This window comes from Mus caroli, unplaced genomic scaffold, assembly GCF_978045245.1.
Source record: "Mus caroli unplaced genomic scaffold, Mus_caroli_1 scaffold_14, whole genome shotgun sequence".
In the NCBI taxonomy this organism is placed as follows: domain Eukaryota; kingdom Metazoa; phylum Chordata; class Mammalia; order Rodentia; family Muridae; genus Mus; species Mus caroli.
Genome location: NW_028227269.1, coordinates 81,149,629 through 81,169,686, shown reverse-complemented (window position 1 = coordinate 81,169,686; position 20,058 = coordinate 81,149,629). Strand labels below are relative to the sequence as shown.

The following is a 20,058-nucleotide window of genomic DNA, read 5'->3' as shown; positions in this document are numbered from 1 at the left end:
TTCCTTGTCCCAGGGGAAGGAAAACTCCACTATCAACATTCCCCATCCGCAGTTATAGAACAAGGACGGAAATTTCCAAAACAGTTTTCCTTGTCTTCTTCCTAGACAGACAGAATGGTAAGGAGAATAAAGTCCCTCCAAAGATACCCATGTTCATTCAGCCTCTTGTATCCATATGCCCTCCAAGCTGTGAATGAATGCGTTACTATACAGGCAACAGGGGCTTTGTAGGTATGACTGGGTTATGGACTTTGAAGTGGAGAGGTTGTGCTGACTTGACTGGGTGAACTTCCTTGTCATAACAGAGGTTCATGGGAACATGAGGGTGAGGGCTCTAGTGATGCATACAGGATGGAGTAATATGAGGCTGTGTGCCAGAGAGACTCAGAAAAGGGAGTTTGATTTTCCCTGGACCCTCAAGAGAGTACACAGCACCGCTAAATCCTTTCCTATCTCTGATGCCCAAGGATTTTTTTTTTTTTGCTTTGTTTTAAGCCAGTCCGTTGGAGGTATTTGTTACAGCATCCAGCAGAAGCTGATCTGCGATGTAGCCCCAGACCTTCCTCCCCACCCCACTCCACTACCCACACACTCCCGCTTCTTGGCCCTGGCATTCCCCCGTACTGAGGCATATAAAGATTGCAAGACCAATGGGCCTCTCTTCCCAATGATGGCCGACTAGGCCATCTTCTGCTACATATGCAGCTAGAGACACGAGCTCTGGGGGTACTGGTTAGTTCATATTGTTGTTCCACCTCTAGGGTTGAAGACCCCTTTAGCTCCTTGGTTGCTTTCTCTAGCTCCGGGGATCCATACCATAATCAGCTTCCAATTACACCATTGCATGCACTAGCAAGATTTTGCTGAAAGGACCCTGATATAGCTGTCTCTTGTGAGGCTATGCCGGGGCCTGGCAAACACAGAAGTGGATGCTCACAGTCAGCTATTGGATGGAACACAGGGCCCCCAATGAAAGCATGGTTTCTTAAGTCAATCCCTGAATGTTATTACACCTAACCCTGAGTACAGGTACCATCGCCTCCTCTGTCACCCAAGGTCCCTAAACTCTAAGGCTGCTGATCCTGGAAACAAGATGAGGCATAAAATGGGAAGTTGAGAGGGAGAGCGGGCAGCTAGAGAACACTGTAGTCGTACACAGAGAGCCTTACCCAAGAGGACTGCAAAGGACGAGATAGAAATGGAATGTGTCTTTATTTATAGCAAAGCCTGCCTCCCCTCTCAAGTATGTGACAGAAGAGCTGTTTTAAAGTTTTATTCTTCAAACTTGGCTGCAGAACTTGGCTGGCTCTCAGGGCTGCGCTTTTGTATTTAGCTTTCAAATATAAGAAGCTACCCCATGGTTAAATTGTAGGCAGAAGATGGGGTGTGCAGGCAGGGAAAGCGCCCACCATGGGGAGTGGAACAAGGTTGAGATGGTATTCTTATTTAGTTAGCTGCTTAAGAAAAACAAATAGAGGATAAAATAGCAAATGGCTTGGACAGGCTCCAAGATGAAAAAATTTTCTGGATACCTTGGCATCCACAAAACTCTCAGGGGAAGCTGGGTACTGCTGTAGGGTTCCTCAGACCGCAGGAGGGGAACACAGTTTAGAAGACGGAAAGCAAAGAGAAATGGGTCCCCACTCCTGGGAATCCCCTCACTTTTGTTCCATGATCGATAACAGAGGACTTTGCCTGCATCCCAGGGAAGCCAGCCTGGGTATGTATGTAAAGCCGACAGTGACCTTGCAGAAAATAATGGAGAGCTGTAGTCATGTGTGACACAAGCTGTGCCTTTTGACCTAAGAATTCTAAACTTTGGTACTACTAATAATAAATAACTAAATAAATAAAATTAACTTAATTATGCTCCAGGCACTAGGGGTGTAGCTCAGTTGGTAGAGTGCTTGCCTGGCATATGTGAAACTCTTGGTTTGAATTCCAGCGCCATATAAATCAAACATGTTAGTACAAGCCTTGAACACCAGCACTAGGGAGGTAGAGGCAGGAAGAACAAAAGTTCAAGGCCATCTCAGCTATATAGGGAGTTTAACCCCAGCCCCAAATACATAAGATCCTATATAATAAATAATAAATAACTGTGTACTATCTACTTTATCAAATGTTATTCCACCTTTATAATTGATGAAGATGCCTTGTGGCATAGATTAATATCTAGTGATGGATAAGAAGGCAGCATACAGTTTCACATATGCGATGATAACCCACTAGCTTATAACAGACATTCACCCCTAACCCACATCCAAAACTGGGAGGATTCAGGCCAAAGTGTTAACTTCAGTCACACTTGCATGGTAGACATAAGACATGTGTGAGCTTCATAAGACATGTGTGAGATTTCTTTTTTTCTCTCTGGGCTTTGATTCTTTTTTATTTGGATTCTTATATTTAAAATAGAACAGATTTTTTAAAAAAGGAGGAAGGAAGAAATAAAATCAGTTGTTAAAGAGCTTGGCTCTACTGATACCTCTCACCATGTGAGTTTGAGAAGTAGTAGTGTATACATTGTCTTGCTTCAGGTCGTCATGTGAAGAGTGAGGCCACACTTGCATCACATACATCTTCTGTATGTAGGGCAGGTAGTACTCAACTTGATGATTTAAGTCTTGCTTGGTGATTTGATGGTGCAAAAGAGATACACATGGGCCATAAAATGTCATACTTCAAATTTTGATCTTCTCCTGGCCTCCCAGGTGAGTATATTTCTGCATGTGAGGGTTGCAGCAGCAGTGAGACACACCTTTGTCCATCACATGAGGACCAGAGGAAACCACTGACAGTCCACCATGAGCTGTCAAGCTGAGTTTGATGTTGGTTTTATGGGTTAGCCATATTACACGCATTTTTGATTGACCACATCTTCAGAAACAATGGGATTACCAGCGGGTAGTATAAAGAACAGAACTTTGCCGCTAGCTAATGGGCATCTGGACAGAAAGTGCCCTTTACCAAAGATATTCCGCACTTTTGCCCACATGCCTCCAGGGCCCAGAATCCCTTTCTCAAGGATGCAATTTCAGTTGTTTTTCTTCTGATGTCCTCTTCCTCTGTAGGTAGCATGGTTCACATTAACTGTATCTTAATATATTGCAAATAGTTATAAGATTTTTCTTCTTTCTTTTTCAGACACCAATTTGTTCCCTGAAACGCCAAGCTTCCGAATAAAGCACACATGGTGGTCAATCCTGAGTCTGCACTCAATGCCAGTCATTACTCCCCTGGTTCTTGGCTTCCTTATCTGTCTTACCAACAAGTTCTTCCAGTGAGTCTGCGTGCGTCAGTATGAACACTGCACCTGCCACAGAACCTGGCCTGAGAGCAGTGGTCCATAAACAATTAGTTTATTTTCTAATCCTGGTCCACCCTGCTCTCCTCCACTAGTCTGGCAGGCTTGTCTAGGGCAGGGACTGAGTTTGGTGGTACCCTTTATTCCTCAGGCAGTGCTTTGCCAGAAGCTAGAGTCCAAGGAATACACTGTTTGTTGATTTGATTTGCATGACCTAACTTTGAGAAGGGGGTCCCTTTGAATATAAGTAGCTGAGGTTGAGTCATACTGGGTTTGGAGTGTGGGGACTAAACTCAGTGATAGTCCTCTTCTAAAAGGGCTGGAGGAAGACACAGAGCTGAACACAGCAGAAGAAGGGCATATGGGATAAAGGCAAAGGTGGATCAAGGAATTAGCCTGCCAACTGAGGAATGCCAAGGATTTCCAGTGACCATAAAGATGTAGGAAGAGGCAGGGAAGGACACTGACCTCCAGCCTTCACAGGGAACACAGCTCCGCCACACTTTGATCTCAGGTTTCTACCCTCCACAAGAGTGAAGCAGATTTTTGTTGTCTAGAACCGTAGAGTGTATGAGAATTCTTTACAATGCCCTACATACAAATACAGAAGTATTCTAATTGTCGCATATACCAACTGACAGGCACAAGCTATTTCCTGAATTTGTTCTAGACTACCTGCAGCTGAGGATGACTGCTTCCAGACAGCATGTCTCTTCAGGTTCCTTCCATATGTGAGTTGTTTTTCTGGAACTACCATCCACCCCACAGGTAGACTTTTACAGAAATAAGTCAAGTAAAAAAAAAAAATTCTGTGACTCTAATGACATTACATTTCCATATCCTCTTCCTTCTGCTTGCCGTAGTGACTGACCTCTCTAGTCGCTGAGACCCACATCTTGGTCTTTAGCCTTGAATCCTTCTCTGTATCCTTCGTCCAAAAAATTAATCACAGGTCAATTCCACCTTCTCCATGTTCTGAGGGTTTCCCTTATTCTCCTTCCTCTCCAACATCACCATCCTACTGCCAAAAAAAAAAAAAGCCTCTTGGAAAACATCTTTTGCAAACATCATTTTCAGAGCCAAGTACAGCACCAAAAAACATCTAATCCTAGCATCAGGAATGATGAGGCAGAAGGATGGTGAGCTCAAAGCCTCACTGGCTATATACTAAAACTCAAAACTCAAAGATAAATGATAAATAAAAAATTAAAACATTGTAAGAGTCAACTGGGTCTAGGGAAGACAGATCTGTGCTTTTTCAAAGTCGGTATTTGGGGATTCTACTCCTGGAGACTGCTCATCCATTCGATGCTTCCAAATAAACCCCCTGGTAAGAGCAGAAGAAGGACTGAGAAATACTATAGTGAAGACGTTTGAAAGTGCTGAGAGCTAGGGAAGAAAAGCATATGCCTGTGATCTGAAAGGAGACACACACACTGAGAAGACCGTGAAGGCCAGGACCAGGCATGCTTTTGCCAAGCTAAGGCCCTAGCAATCCCTTAAGCAAAGGGCTTCACTGAGAAGACGGGTGGTTTCCTGAAGTCCCAGGAAGTTTCCAGAACAAAAGCAGACGGCCATAGTCCCCCAAGAGCAGGAGGCATGAGTGAATACCTGGGATGAGGTTGAACATAGAGAACTTTTAAAAGTGACCCAGAAGTTCTATCAAGAGTGAAAGAGAAGCTACTTTAATTTGACTTTTTTTGAATAATTAGATTTAGATAAAATCTAATTAATCAGTCTGGGCTGGGGAGATGTCTCAGTGGTTAAAGCATTTGTTTGCTACAAATGCAGGAGTACTTGAGTTGGGAATCCCCAGGATGATTAGAAAACAAAACAAAACAAAACAAAACAAAACAAAATTCAGGTGAAGTAGCCCATGTGTGTAACCCCAGTGGAAACAAGTGGATCTCTGGGGCACTCTGGGCCAGCCAGTCTACTCAGCCTGTATACTCCAGACTCAGTGAGAAACCTTCTCTTGAATGAGGGAGTGACTGGGGAAGGCAACTGTTATCAAAGATGTCTACCTCTTCAACGGAGTAATACTCTGTATGTCAACCTCTCTCCAGGGCAGACCCTGTGCTCAGAAGTAGCTGACCAACACAAATCAGAGTGCTGGGTTTTTTGATGGGATGTTTTGTTTTGTCTTGTTTTGTTTTGTTAAGAAAGGAAGAACATTGAGTTAGTGGGTAGGAAGGTAGGGAAGGATTTGGTAAAAGTTGGGGAAGGGAAAAATGGTCAAAATACATTACTATATAAAAGTTTCAAAGAATAAAGAAAAATATTTTTAAATTTTGATACAAAAAAGAAGAAAATACATTGGAACTTACAAAAAATGAATTCATTAAAAATAGAGCAATGAATGTTGAAAAAAAAGATTCAAAATCCAGAGGAAAAAAATTATCTTTACATGAATAGTGTCCCAAGAAGGGAGAAAAGACAAATCAATATTTAGAGTTTTTGGACAAGAAATCTTCAAGCACCAAATGAAACAATGTGCTATCAGCCCTAAGAGGAGTAAATAAGCAACCGTTACTGTGGTTAGGAAATGGCTCAGTGGATAAAGAGCTTGCAGCAAAAGCATGAGGACCAGAGTTCAGATCCTCTGAGTTCACATAAAACCAAGAGCCATCAATAGCCCAGAACCCAGGAAGGGGGAGGGGTAGGAAGAGGGCTGGACAGGCTGAATCAGTGAACTTCAAATTCAGCAAGAGATCCTGCCTCGGTAAAGAACACACAGGCATAGGCACAAAAAAAAGTCACAACGTAAATTATAACTAAAAAAAAAAAAAAAGTGAAAATAACCCTAAAAGCAACCAAAGTGGGGAAAAAATCGATTACCCTCAGAAGAGGGGCTATAACTAACAGCTACTTGCCAACAGAAACACCGGCAGCCACAAGATAATGACAGTGGCCCAGGCAAGGAAAGAAACAGCTGACAGTCTAGAATCTAGAAAAGTCTTCAATCCTGAAGATGAGGCAAACAGGTCTAAGACAGAGAAACCCCAAGAGAATTCATTGCCATCAGATATTCCTAAAGAAAATCCTAAAGTTGGTTCTCAAGCACACAGAGAGGCCGGCCATCTAGGCTGTAAGGAGAACCATGCAGAAAAAGCAAGAACCACAGAAAGGATGCCTGGAAAAATTCACACAATCCTAACAGTCTACAAATACATTAAAAATCCCATGGAATACCTTAAAACCAATTCTCCAAAATCAGAACATGCACCCTGCTTTCGTCTCAGCTCCAAACGTTGTCTCTGTAACTCCTTCCATGGGTGTTTTGTTCCCAATTCTAAGAAGGGGCAAAGTGTCCACACTTTGGTCTTTGTTCTTCTTGAGTTTCGTGTGTTTTGCAAACTGTATCTTATATCTTGGGCATTCTACATTTCTGGGATAATATCCACTTATCAGTGAGTACGTATCAGAAGATGGCCTAGTCGGCCATCAGTGGAAAGAGAGGCCCCTTGGTCTTGCAAACTTTATATGCCTCAGTACAGGGGAACGCCAGGGCCAAGAAGTGGGAGTGGTGGGGGAGGGGAGTGGGGGGGTAGGTATTGGGGAACTTTTGGGATAGCATTGGAAATGTAAATGAAGAAAATACCTAATAATAATAATAATAACAATAATAAAAAGAACATGCACCCTGATCCTATCCCTGAAGATCAGTAGCTAGCATCCTTTCCAGGCAACAATTAGCTTCTGCCAGATCAGAAATCCTACCATGGCCTCATCTAACTAGGACTCCTGGACCACTTAGCCATCTCTTTTCAGGGAACCTCTGATGTCTTTCCAGTCTGTGGTTGTCACTTTCCAGAGTTGTCCGTATTCCTCCGGGACTGGAATGGCTGTTTATAAGTGTGCGTGTGTTTTCCAACCCTCCTTAAAGTACATGTCTAGAATTTAGAAGCTCACTCATCAAAAGCTTTGTCCATTTTCTGTGTTGACCTGGCTGGCACGCTCACGGCCTTTTAGAAGAATCCTCCTCTTCTATCCCTGTGATCTTAAACATTTATTTTCCTTTCACACATACCCATTCACTTTCAACTTTCCTTGTTCAAAACTGTGCCAATCGGGGATTGACAGCCCTGCAAGTGCTCCATCGAGTAATACGGCAGAGGGCTGTCAATGGTAAGATAAACTGTCAGCCAGAGTGTAAAATCTCAGACTGTTTGAAGTGAAATGAGGAGGGGAATGGGAAGATGAAATGGAGTCTTGAGCACATCGAAGGCATCTCAAATTAGAAAATTCTAGCCATGGCAACCCATCCTATTAAACCACACTGAGCTGGGCCCCGACGTGGAAATCTCTTTCATCTGTGGACACTAAGGCTGACCCTGTGGATCAGGGACTTTGCCTGCACGCCTCTGGTCCTGACAACCAAGAGATGGGATGGGAGGCTGCACTCCCAGCAAGCCTGCTGCAGGGAGGGAAGAAAAACTGAAAGACTCTTTCTCCCCTAAGGCAATAAACAATACCTTCAAGAAATGAATGAAAACAGTCTTGAAATGCAGGCTGAACAATTAAGCAAGTTACCCCAAAGACTCTCTCTCTGAAGTTAGTCACTGGAGATTTTATTTAATTGGGGGGGGGGGTGGGGAAGAAAGAAAAGAATAAAAGAAAACAAACTCTTAAATCTTCAGAACCAAAGATGCACTCGTTTTAAATATTCTGACTTAACTGCCTTTAAAGTTTTGGCTGGGTTAACTTTGTAGATTCTTTTTTCTTTTTTCTTTTTCATTTTTTTTTATCAACTATTTGGCTGGGTTAACTTTGTAGATTCTTTTTCTTTTTTCTTTTTCATTTTTTTTTATCAACTAAAGCTATGGAAGAATAGACGGATGCAAATGTGTTAAGTATTTATTTACATATGTATTAAGGCTGGGGCCGCAGAGCACAGCATGTAGACGCACTGGATGTGGGAGCACAAAGGGACAATATCTGCAAGATGCCAACCTCCTGAGATAGCACATTCGATCTTTCGGGATTCGGCTTGGCATCTCAAGCCTTCATCGTAGAAACCGAGATCCATAAAAAGAGCCTCTTCAAGTTTCCAGAGCGCAATAACTTGGCCTGTGCCCATCCTTCAGTCTCCTCACTTTTTTTCTCTTCCTTTTCACAAACGTAATTCCTGTTCATCTTTCAAGAGTAAAGAGATGGGCTGAGTTCTCTGGTGCCTTTTATCTCCTATGGACTATATAGTCATCCTTCCTCCTCACTCCCCTCCCCATTCCTATCAGCACAAACCTGTCTAGTTACCCATCCACCCTCTGCTCCCACCCCACCTCACCCTGCATTGGCTTATGGGCCTATTCAGGACTCCATCCTTACCCTGCATCTCTAGTGTCTAACACTGTCTTTCCTACAAGTGAAGATCAATATACATTTGCTGGTCAAATGGTTTCCAATCTCATCATGGCTACTGCACCAGGACTTGTGAGTTCTCAGTCCCTTAGCTACCCTACTTCTGCCAAAGCCTTCATAGAACTCCAAGACAATATCCTGCCTCTAAGTTCCTCCAAAGCTCTGCCTCCTCTAAGCTGGTTTTCCCCTTCTTGCTGCATACTACTACCACTTACGTGACTAAAATAGCAGTGTGCTCACTCTCGGGATGTGTGCCTAAACTGGCACCTGCCCCAGGGTCCTTAATGACATGGGCTATCACACCATCACAGATATCACAGAATCATGGGTATCACAGCAACTGGAATATCACAACAACAGGCTATCACAGCAGCATAGGTATGACAGCATCATTGGTATCACAACAAAAGTCGTATCACACCAGCACAGTGTGATCTCAAGAACGCAGACATCACAGCAACATGGGTATCACAGCATCATCACTATCACTATCACAACAATACACAGATCACAGCAACATGGGTATTGCGGCAACACAGGTATCACGCCAATAGAAAAGGAGCCAGTAAGTAGGAACTAACAGGGAGGGTAGCTGTCAGTGGCAAAGCTTTACAATCTTCCAACACTACCCTGTGGGCTCTTTCTTCCTCCTCTGGAAGCCCAAATTCATCCATGACACACTGCATTACTGACAGCGTTGCTGTATAAAACCATTCCTGCCTTTTCTATAGCATGAAACTATAATCAGAATTAATTATACAACTGCTGTGTCAGAGCAAGACCAAAGAAGCAAGTTGCCACAAAAAGTCCTTAGTTTAGACCTTTGTTTTTGTTTGTTTGATTTTGAGACAGAGTCTCATGTAGCTCAGGCTAGCCTTAGATTTATTAAGTAGCCAAGGATACCCTTGAACTTCTGATTCTTTGTTTAACTTTTACGTGCTATCCCATCAAGGGCAGCCCAAGAAGCTATCTTGTCTAACTTCTACTAATGCTAAATTATCACAACTAATTTTCCTGATACCTGACAAAATTTTGTTTGATCTCAACCCAATTTAGGCTTATCTGTGACCATATAAAACACTCCCAGAAGATTAAAAAGACCTTTAAATACACATGCAGTTTTTCTATTGGGTGTTATATTTTTAAAAATCAAAATGTAAAGAATTAAACTTTGAACTCATTACAAAAAACATATTTGCACATTTTTAGACATATTCTCTCATTTGACAATAGAGAAAATGAAGCCTAATAATGATATTTATTAGGCTAGTGTCAATGCATAGAATTCATATTTTATCCTTTATATCTTACACGGGAACTGGGTATATCTCTCTAGCAAAAAAAAAAAATATTTTGATCTGGGAAGAAAGAGAGAAAAGGTGACAAGTTGAGAGCAGAGCAGAGAAGATGAAGTTCCCACAATAAGAACGAAAGCTGGACCAGCCACTCAGCATCTCTTAGCCTTCTTAACCGATTGATATGAGAAGACCCAGCCCATCATGGATAAGACTACCCCGGGCTGGTGGTCCTGGATTCTACAAGAAAGCAGGCTAAGCAAGCTATAAGGAACAAGCCAGTAAGCAGCACTCCCCCACGACCTCTGCATCAGCTCTTGTCTCCAAGTTTCTGTACTGTTTGAGTTCCTGTCCTGACTTCCTCCAGTGATGGACTACCAATGTGGAAGCATGGGCCACATAAACCCTTTCCTCCCCAAGCTGGTTTTAGTTATGGTGTTTTATCACAGGAGTACAAACCTAAGGCAGATACACACACACACACACACACTTAAAAATATATAGATATAAATAGAAATTTTAAACCAAATGTAAACACCAATTATCCCATGATTTTTTTTAACACATAATATACCTACATAGTAGTGGAGTGGGAGGGGAATAGAAAACAAACATCAAATCAGTACTTTTCTGGTTTAGTTGAGAACCAAGTTCTCTGGAGGTCTTTTTAAAACTCATATTCTAACCACACAGCCTAAACATATTAAAGTACGATATGCTTGGGTAAGGACATTCTTTGAAGACTGGTGGAGTTTTGGTTTTTTGTTGTTTTTTTATAAAAAAAACAACAAAAACTTCTAGATAGTTTGAGAGACAGCTAGCTTCCAAGATCATTACTACACTGGGCAGTTCAGTGACCCAGAACCCTAAGGGCTTGGGGATATGAATAAGCCTTGGATGTCTTGATTAAGGTTTTCTTTTAAATAGATATTTAATAAAACCAATACATTTTTCATACACACCTCTGATCCAAAATGTGAATATGAAAGATGAAAAACCAAATTAGTACGTCGGGTCAAGTCAATAAATAAATCATGCCTTGGGGGAAGTACTTCTCACAGTTAATGGCATGGCAATGTGAAAAGAAAATGAAGTATGTTTTGAAAGGTGCGGGCTTGCTCATGTGTCTCGAATATCCTTAACAGTGTCTGAGAGTCACAGCCACCAAGTTAGCAGCTATGTCCTGAACATGGCAAAGAGCTAAAAGGGAGGGTTTGGAATGTTTCAATGAAAAGAAATAATGGATGACTGAGACAAGGGGTATGCTAAGGACCGGGCTGTGTTCCTGCACCCAAAACTAACATGGTGTCGCCATGCATTTGCACAATTCTTATGTGTCAATTAAAAAATAAGAAAACTGAAAAGTCATTTCATATTTCGAATGTTCCCATCTCGTCCATTACACAGAAGCTCGTCTGAGCCTCTGTCTCTCTGTTGGCATATGTAACAACACAACACCATCCAAGCAAAAGTCTCTCCCTGAGAAGGCCTACAGCAAGAGTAACAGCCAAAGAGAGAAAGGAGACAACATTTTTGTTGCAGACACCTGAGGAAAGGTCTGGGTGTACGGCTACAACCTTGAAAAACAATGATCCCACTCGGGGTTTTATGGAAATTTCTGGGATTTAACCTTAGCTCCCAGATTCACCCTTGACTGACAACATGCTCCAGCAGACAAGTTCATGGTTGTAGCTGAACAGCATTCAGAGCAGTGGAAGCAGAAGGCTGTATGGCTATGGCGAGGGTCAGGCACAGCCAGGGTTTGAGTATGTCAAGTTAGTATGAGCTTAATTCGGTTCCAGACAGGGGCGATAGACATTTCCCCTTCCTAATAGACTGAACAAACTCAGTTAATTGTTCTAGAGCCTTAACACAGTGTTTCATGTGAATATGCGTGTACATTTTTGAGCACATACATACTCCTCACATGAAGGAGAAACCAGCAAGGTATACTCCTCTTCCTAGTTGGCATTGTTCTAAAGAAATAATGTTTGTTTTTTAAATAATAACAACAGCAAAAAGGAGGCCCCTGTTCCTATAGGAAAAGGAAATTTTAAACTTACTACAAACCTGTAGAAAGATTTGACCCTTTGGCATACCATTTTAGTGAAAAGGGTATTCAGATAGCATCATTTCACATTCCTTATTGACAACTGTTCAGTGGGGCTGGACAGATGACTCATTGACTATGAACATTTTCTGCCCTTCCAGAGGACCTGGGTTTGATTCCCAGAACCCACATGGTGGCTCACAATCATCTATAACTCTCAAGCTCTGGAGAATCCAATGCCCTCTTCTGGCCTTCTCCGGTACCACACACATATGGGAGTATATACGTACATTTAAGCAATATAGTCATATGCATAGAATAAAAATAAATAAAATTTTAAAGTAGTCATCTCCTTAATAATCATTGTATTATTTTCTTCTATCTCAAAAGGACAACTCACTGCTTCAGTTGACTCTGGTCACCTTACTAACAATGTGAGCTTTTACATATCTTGTAACTCATTCTTTTTCCAAGTGTCTCTGTCTCTAAAAGACGTAAATGGTAAAGAGAAATAAATACTTATTATGGACCACAGTATGGACCAAGGTGGACAAAAGATGTCTCACATTATTGAAATGGATTTTCACAGCAACTTCCTCCTCTTAAGGTGACCTTGTAACCCATCCAGAACTCCAAAGCCATGTTCCTGCGTCTCTGGTCCCAGGCCCTCCTGCCTGTGGCAGAGGGTAAGGGATTGGGGTAGGGGGAGAAGTTTACAACAAGCAATAACCTCTATACACACCTCTGTATGACTCATTAAACTGCTGGCTCCATTGGTAAAGTTTATATTTATTATTTATTAAAATTCAATAGCCATCTTTCTTAGAGATAGACCCTCTTCTCTTGAATGTTCTCAAGACATTCTCTTGAAGAACAAAGAATTGCAGGATTTTAACCCAAAGAATAATATAAGAGTCCTATTTACACACGCACACACACTCACACACACACACACACACACACACACTCCACACACACACACACACACATGCATACACAGAGAGAGACACAAATACACACAGCACATCACCATACTGATCATCCAGGATTGTCTAGTTCAACATTGTCCCTCTGATTAACACAGACCAAATACAGAGTGGCAGCAGGCACAGATCCCAGCAGACAATTCAAGTATTTATCAAAATGAATAAACAATTAACCCATTTCCTTACTAATATATAATACCGGTTAGCTTACATTTTCATAAGCATGCAGAGTAATTAGTACCTTAAATTTAACACAGATAAAAATAAACGTATGGGCTGTATCTCCTTCCTTTCCAAATGTCCCTATGAGAATTGACAGCAGCATCTTCTCAGCATTTGGGTCCACATCCTGCCCATCTCCCACCCTCCACAGCCTCTCATGCCACATTTGCTCAGTTTTCAAACTATCCATAGTCAGACTTTACTTCCTCCGACCTGTCCCTCTCCGTTCTGAGGGACATTTTTTTCTGACTAGAAGAGCATCCTCCTCACCCTCTTCATGGATTCGGAAATACTCTCAGAGCATCTGCAACCCCCCACCCCCTCCCACACACACACACCACCTTGTTATCTACTGACTCACGGTGGAAAAACCTTGAATCCCAAACAGATCAACTTTACAACTCTCAGTACATAATGTTTTCATGGTTGAACTACCCATCATCCAGTACTCTACAATTGGCTGCATCCACATCTCTGGCTCCAATCTTAGCTCCTTTCGCGCCTTGCCACTCATGATCTGATCCACAGGCTGCTTTGCTTCCTCAGCTCTGTGCCTTTGCTGAACAGATCTCATGATTTGGTGGATCCTTACAAGGACCCCTGACCTGAAACTGGGAGAATTAGCTTCCTCGTTTGATAAGAAAGAACACTCTCCTTGCACACATTTTGCAAACTAACTGACTCAGTTCTCAGTGCCGTGGGCCTTTTATGCCTTCTACCAACTTTAAGCATTGAGTGGCCACACCTCTGCATCTCCCGACAGCATCCTTTTATAGACTGTGAGTTCAAAGACCTTTCAGTTCAGTCGGCATGGTACTGTGAAGGCCACTGAAGAAGCAGACTATCCCAGTTGCACTGCTTAGGCAATCTGGGGTTTTACACACAACTAAGTGATATGAAATGTTTCCTTGAATGATAGAATTAAACAATGAGGAGAAGACCCTCCTCTCTCCTTGAAGCACCTCACACAGATAGCATCTATCTCTTGCCATCAGTCTGCCCTCACTGGGAACAAACACACAAAGGCCAAGTGCCCAGTCGCTCCCTGGGCATCTTACTTTGCAGTAGACAATCATGTTGGGAGAACTCTCTTCTGGATCAGCGATCCCCACTGCTCGCTGGTCCCCGGACCCCTGAGCCATCCTGAGTGTCTTCTCTCACACTGCAAAATAAATGAATATACCATTAAGTCAAGGATGAAATTGTCTTTTGAAAAGAAAGCATGAGAAGACAGATAAATGTCTTTCGCAATACTGGACAGTCTCTAACCTCAAGGCACAAGGTCCTTGGCAGAGCCAAGTACTCTAAGAAAGGATATCTGCTAATCTTAATCTCCTGGCAACAAGTGAATTCAATCATTTTGAAGCTGATGTTTGCCTTAATAAAGATCTATGTAGTAATAAATGGATATTTCATTACAGAAGTGCAAATCAAGGTCCCAAGAAGTAATGATAGTAATAAATAAAGTTCAATAACAAGTATTAGCCAAGTGGTGGTCAACCTGGTTTACAGGTCAACCTGGTTTAGAGAGCAAGAACCAGGACAGCCAGGGCCACACAGAGAAACCCTGCCTTGAAAAAGAACGAACAAACAAACAAACAAAAACAACAGCTAAAAGCAAGTGTTGGCAATGATGTGGGTAAGCAAGAACCCTCTAGATGACTGGTAGGGATGTCACCTGGTACAGCCACATCAGAAACGGGTTAGTGATCCTTAAAAACTTAATTACAGAACGAGCATGTGGCCTAGCAATTCTGCTTCTCCATGTGTACTCCGAGGCTGGAAACAAATACTCAACTACCAGTACAAACATAGCCATAGAAGTCTTAGTCATACTACCCAACAGGTAGGAACAACCCAGCTGCCCACCAATGCATGAATGGAATATTATTCATCCATTAAAAGGGGATGAAGTCTGATTTAGGCTACAATGTGGATGATCCACTAAGAACAATCTGCTATATGAAAGCAACTGGTCAGGAAAAAAAATCATGTATTCATGATTCCATTTATATAAAGTATCCAGAACAAGTAAATCCACAGAGGCAGAAAACATTGGATGGCTGTCAGCATTAGGAGGAAACAGTAATTGGGTGGTCACTTGGCAAACACGGGGTCCCCTTTGGGAACGATAAAAACATTTTGAAGCTAGAGAAAGATGATGTTGTAGCTTACTATGAATTGCCAAATGCTACTAAATTCCACATTTGAAGATGAGCAATTTTTAAAATGTTTTGAAATGTATTTGTATTTCATAGGCACTGGTGTTTTGCCTACATATATGTCTGTGTGAGGGTCTCAAAGCCTCTGGAACTGGAGTTATAGACAGTAGTGAGCTGCCACATGGCTGTTTGAGAACTGAACCCAGATCCTCTGAAAGAACAGCCTGTGCTCTTAACTGCTGAGCTGTCTCTCCAGCCCTGAAGATGAGTAATTTTATATTATATAAACTTCACCTGAATTAAGAAAAAGTGAATGTGTTTAATTCAAACTTTTCAGAGGAAAAAAAAAACCTGTAGAAACAATAGTAAAATAATGGCATGCATATAAAATAATGACATGCATATAAGATAATGACATGCATACAAGATAATGACATGCATACAAGATAATGACATGCATATAAGACGAGGGAGTAACGAGATGAGCTCAATTGTTGTCATGACACTGCACTCGCTGTGTGAGCTCAGCACGTAGATAACATACTGGATTCCCTTCTCAGAGCCACGGGAACTTTCTCCACATTCCACCCACACTGAAGGGTGAATCCTCTCACAGGGGAGCTTCAGACAGGGTGAATGGGAAAGTCTAGTGTAAAGCCAGAGAAGGAAGTTCTTTCTAAATGTTATCACTAATCTTGGAGTCTGCCAGAGCTCTCTGCACAAATTTCATGGGCTTTTCATCAAAGAAACTTGGATAGATTCCATACTGAAAAGGCCATTTGGTTCAAGAGAAGAACTTGGAAACATCCTCCCTTAAACTACACTGGTACCAAAGGTCATTCTATAAAAACAAATTAGGGTGGAAGATGGAGAAAAGATAGGAATTGGTAATTTATGCTAAGAATGTTACTCCCCCCCAAATACCCAGTGTGGAGTGGAAGCTTACTCTACATTGTTTGACTTAGAATATGTTTTACAGCTAGGCTGCATGAAAGACAGGAGAGGCTCACCCTATTCCACCAGTCTTGGTTGTGGCAGGATTGCTATGAACAGTGTGCTACAGGGAAACCCAGGTTATTATTCGAATCAGTGACTTTTAAAGTGAACAGACAGCTTTGTTTCAGAGCACCTACTTGCTTGCCTGCTCCTCTACCTTAACATAGGATATAACAGGGCATGGGAAATAGAACCCAGGCCCACTGTGTGCCCTCATTTGTCCATACTATAGAGTCCTGTAGGGTTTGCATTGCTTTCTTTAAAAGCAAACACTTTCATTTTAATGGGCCTGTTCTTTTCCACCTAGAAAGTGGTGTAGGAATAGTAAAGTTGGTAATGACCTAGAAACTAACTTCTCAGTCTTATGTCTTTGTCCAGGCCCTCCCCTCACACATACCACCACCACCACCACCAAGGACTTGGAAAGGGAAGAGGTTTTGGAGTGAGTCTGGAACCGTATCTCAGCACCAGCCTTCCTGAACTTCTCTGAGCCTCTGCTTTGAGCTTTGGCATTTGGACATCATTCCAGATTCCCAGATCTTTGCCAGGAAGAGGAAATGTACCACCCAGGCATGCTTCTGGAGATGGACAAGGAAAAGCCAGGAAGTGACCCGACATCGATGATTGTAGAAACTGTTTTGAACTGGGGAGATGGCTCAATTGATATGTTAGTCTCTGCAAGCAGGAGGACCTGAGTTTAAAACCCATAGCCCATGTGAAAAAGCCAAACATAGTGACCTATGCCTATAATTCTAGTGCTGGAAAGGTGGACGGTCCTCTAGCCTCAACATGCATGTGCACACATGTGTATGCACACATACATGGACACACACAAACATACACACACAGACACAGAGACAGAGAAAGACAGAGAGACAGAGAAAAGGACAAACAGATAGATAGATAGACAGATAGACAGATACAATTGTTTAGTTTATCCAGGTAAAATCCCCAGGTGTCTAAGAGGGGGGAGGGTAAAGAAGGGAGAGGGAAAGGGAGAGGGAGGGGGAGGGGGAGGGGAAGGGGGAGGGGGAGAGAGAGAGGGAGAGGGAGGAGAATTATGTTCTAAGCTAGGGTCTATCCAGGAAAAGTCCCCCAGGTCTCCTATATCAGAATAGTGATGAATGGAGCTACCATACCAGCTCTCCAGTTCTCCAACTCCATCCGGAGCCAACTTCAGGAAAGTAAGCACTTCCTTAGGTGACCAAGTGCAGCACTAGAGGGGGAGCACCCCCAGCCACGAGACAGTGTCACACAGAGCCTTGAACATCAGCCTGTGGCTGTGAAGGTGACTGAGTATTCACGCCACTGAACAAAGCCCAGGTTGATAGCATTCCTGCTCCACCATGTTACATCAACTCATTGTTTGCCTTCACCTCTTGAAGCCAATGTTTTTGTTTTTGTTTTTGTTTTTTAAAAAGAGCTCAATGTTAAGCAATTTGGGGGGGGGGGGACAGACGATGAGCTGTCCATAGTACAGGCTTGATAGCACAGCTCTAATGTGACCTCAAGAGGGACAGCTGAAAAACAACCGTGCTAAGAACAAACAACTCTTTCTATTACCTGCCAACTTGACATTTCTTATATGCTCAGGGTTCATCAGCCCAGTCACAGTGCTAGCAGCTCACCGGAGGATTGTACCCAAGATCTTAAAGAGAGAAGACAGTGCTCAACTCCTGGAGGCCAATATAGATAGCTCAGCCAGGCATCTGCTATCTTACTGGGATATAACTGCCGGTCATTCTAGAGCTTTCAGGTTCCCAAAAGAAGGCCTGAGGATCTGAACCACACTAGCAGCTTTAGAAATGTCCATTGGTTCTCAACCTATAGGTCTCAATCCCTTTGGAGTCAAATGACCCTTACTCAGGGATTACCTAAGACCATTGGAAAACACAGATATTTATATGACAGTTCATAAGAGTAGCAAAATTATAGTTATGAAATAGCAAGGAAAAGAATTTTATGTCTGGGGGTCAGGACAACATGAAGTACTGTATTAAACGGTCGCAGCATTAGGAGGGTTGAGAACCACTGATCTAAACAAGCATGTTCTTAATTCCCATGCCCTAGAAAGTCTGATCCAGTGGCTGAGAGCTGTCCCTGGAGACTTAGCTCAGTGCCCCAAGGGAGATTCAGACTCTCAGTCAGGTTTGGAAAGCACTGACCTAGATTCCACTCACCTGGTCCCTCACCTCATCCCAGGTTAGGTCAACATGCTAAGGCAAGGGAGACTCTGTTATATGCCCCTTTGTGTGCCTCCCTGTGTGTTCCCCCCCACCCCTTCCCACCCCCTCCCCCAGTACTGAAGGAGAAATTCAACTTCACAGTGAAAACAAGACTCCTAGGTCGGGTACTAGGTCTGTCGTTCAAGGTCACACTGAAGTGCTGTGTGATCACAAGTAATGTATTTAGTGATCTGGTCCCTGTCACAATGTTCCTCAGCCTAGTCTGCCCATTGGATTCCCTTTGGCAGCTCAGCAAGTCTCTGAAATAAGTGGATGGCATTATTCTCACTCTGTGGATTGAGTAAGTTGAAGCCTGAGAACACAACACATGGAACTTACCCTAAGTAATCAGAGACTAGAAATCCCAACCCAGGACTGAAACCAGATTTCTGTCTGCAGACACCCTCCCATGAGCCACCTTGTTCTCTATCTTTCCTTGTGTTACAGGGAAAAGTGTTGCTGCACTTCCCAAGGGGAAAGCCTTAAGCATGTTTGTGACATCACTGCCTCATGAATCCTACCACCACACCAATTGTGCCGAGGCATTATAGGATCTCACAGCTAAAGACCTCCAAGACCAGGTTCCCTAGACAGATTCTGGAAAGCATAAAGCCAAAAGAAGAGACCATCATGAAGACAAATTCAAAGCCTGTGGCCCTGACGGCTACCAGGAGCCCAGCTTTCACCAGATCTCATACAAAAAACCCACTTCCCTATTGCCAAGTACATTGAGTGTGGCTTTCAGGAGCAGGGCTATAAAGCATGGGAAAAGGCAAAGAGAGGCCTGGGGAGATGGCATCATGATTAAGGTGTTTGCTGTACAAACATAAAGAGCTGGGCTTGGTCCTCAGCATCTAACAAAAGCCAGCATGAAAGGTTGAGAGGTGTGTACTTGTAATCTCACAGCTGGGGAGGTAGAGACAGAAAGATCCATGGGGATTACCAGCCAGCCAGTCCAGTCAGAATGTCAAGCGCTGGGTTCAGTGAGGGACCATATCTCAAAACAAAGTAGAAAGCAATAGGGGAAGCCACTTGGTGTGGATCTCTGGCCTCCACCTGCATGCACATACACATGTACATGTGCTCACACACACACACACAGAGAGAGAGAGAGAGAGAGAGAGAGAGAGAGAGAGAGAGGCAGGGAAGAACACACTCTGAAGAGACAGTACCTATCAGAACCAGACTTGGTATGACACAGATGTGGGAACTACTGTGTCACCATCTGACAGGAAATTTAAATAACTATGATTTTAAAGATTTGTTTTATTCATTCTGTCTGTTTCTGTCTCTGTCGCCTCTCTGTTTCTAGCTTTCTCTGTCTTTGTCTCCTCTCTCTGACTCTCTCTCTCTCTCTCTCTCTCTCTCTCTCTCTCTCTCTCTCTCTCTCTCTCTCTCTCTCTTTTTCTCTCTCTCTCTCTCTTTCTCTGTGTGTGTGTGTGTGTGTGTGTGTG

General features: G+C 42.8%; 1 protein-coding gene across 6 annotated transcripts in view; it reads right to left on the bottom strand.

The window, feature by feature from the left end:
• The window catches only part of Rgs6 (regulator of G protein signaling 6), a 540,717-nt gene that overhangs the window by 500,512 nt on the left and 20,147 nt on the right, over window positions 1–20,058 (bottom strand). For all 6 annotated transcript variants that reach the window (XM_029484451.2, XM_085830530.1, XM_029484450.2 and 3 more), the window contains one exon: window positions 14,280–14,383. In XM_029484451.2, coding sequence (XP_029340311.1) covers window positions 14,280–14,363 — 84 coding nt within the window. In that variant the 5' untranslated portion in view covers window positions 14,364–14,383. The remainder of the gene's footprint in view (window positions 1–14,279; window positions 14,384–20,058) is intronic.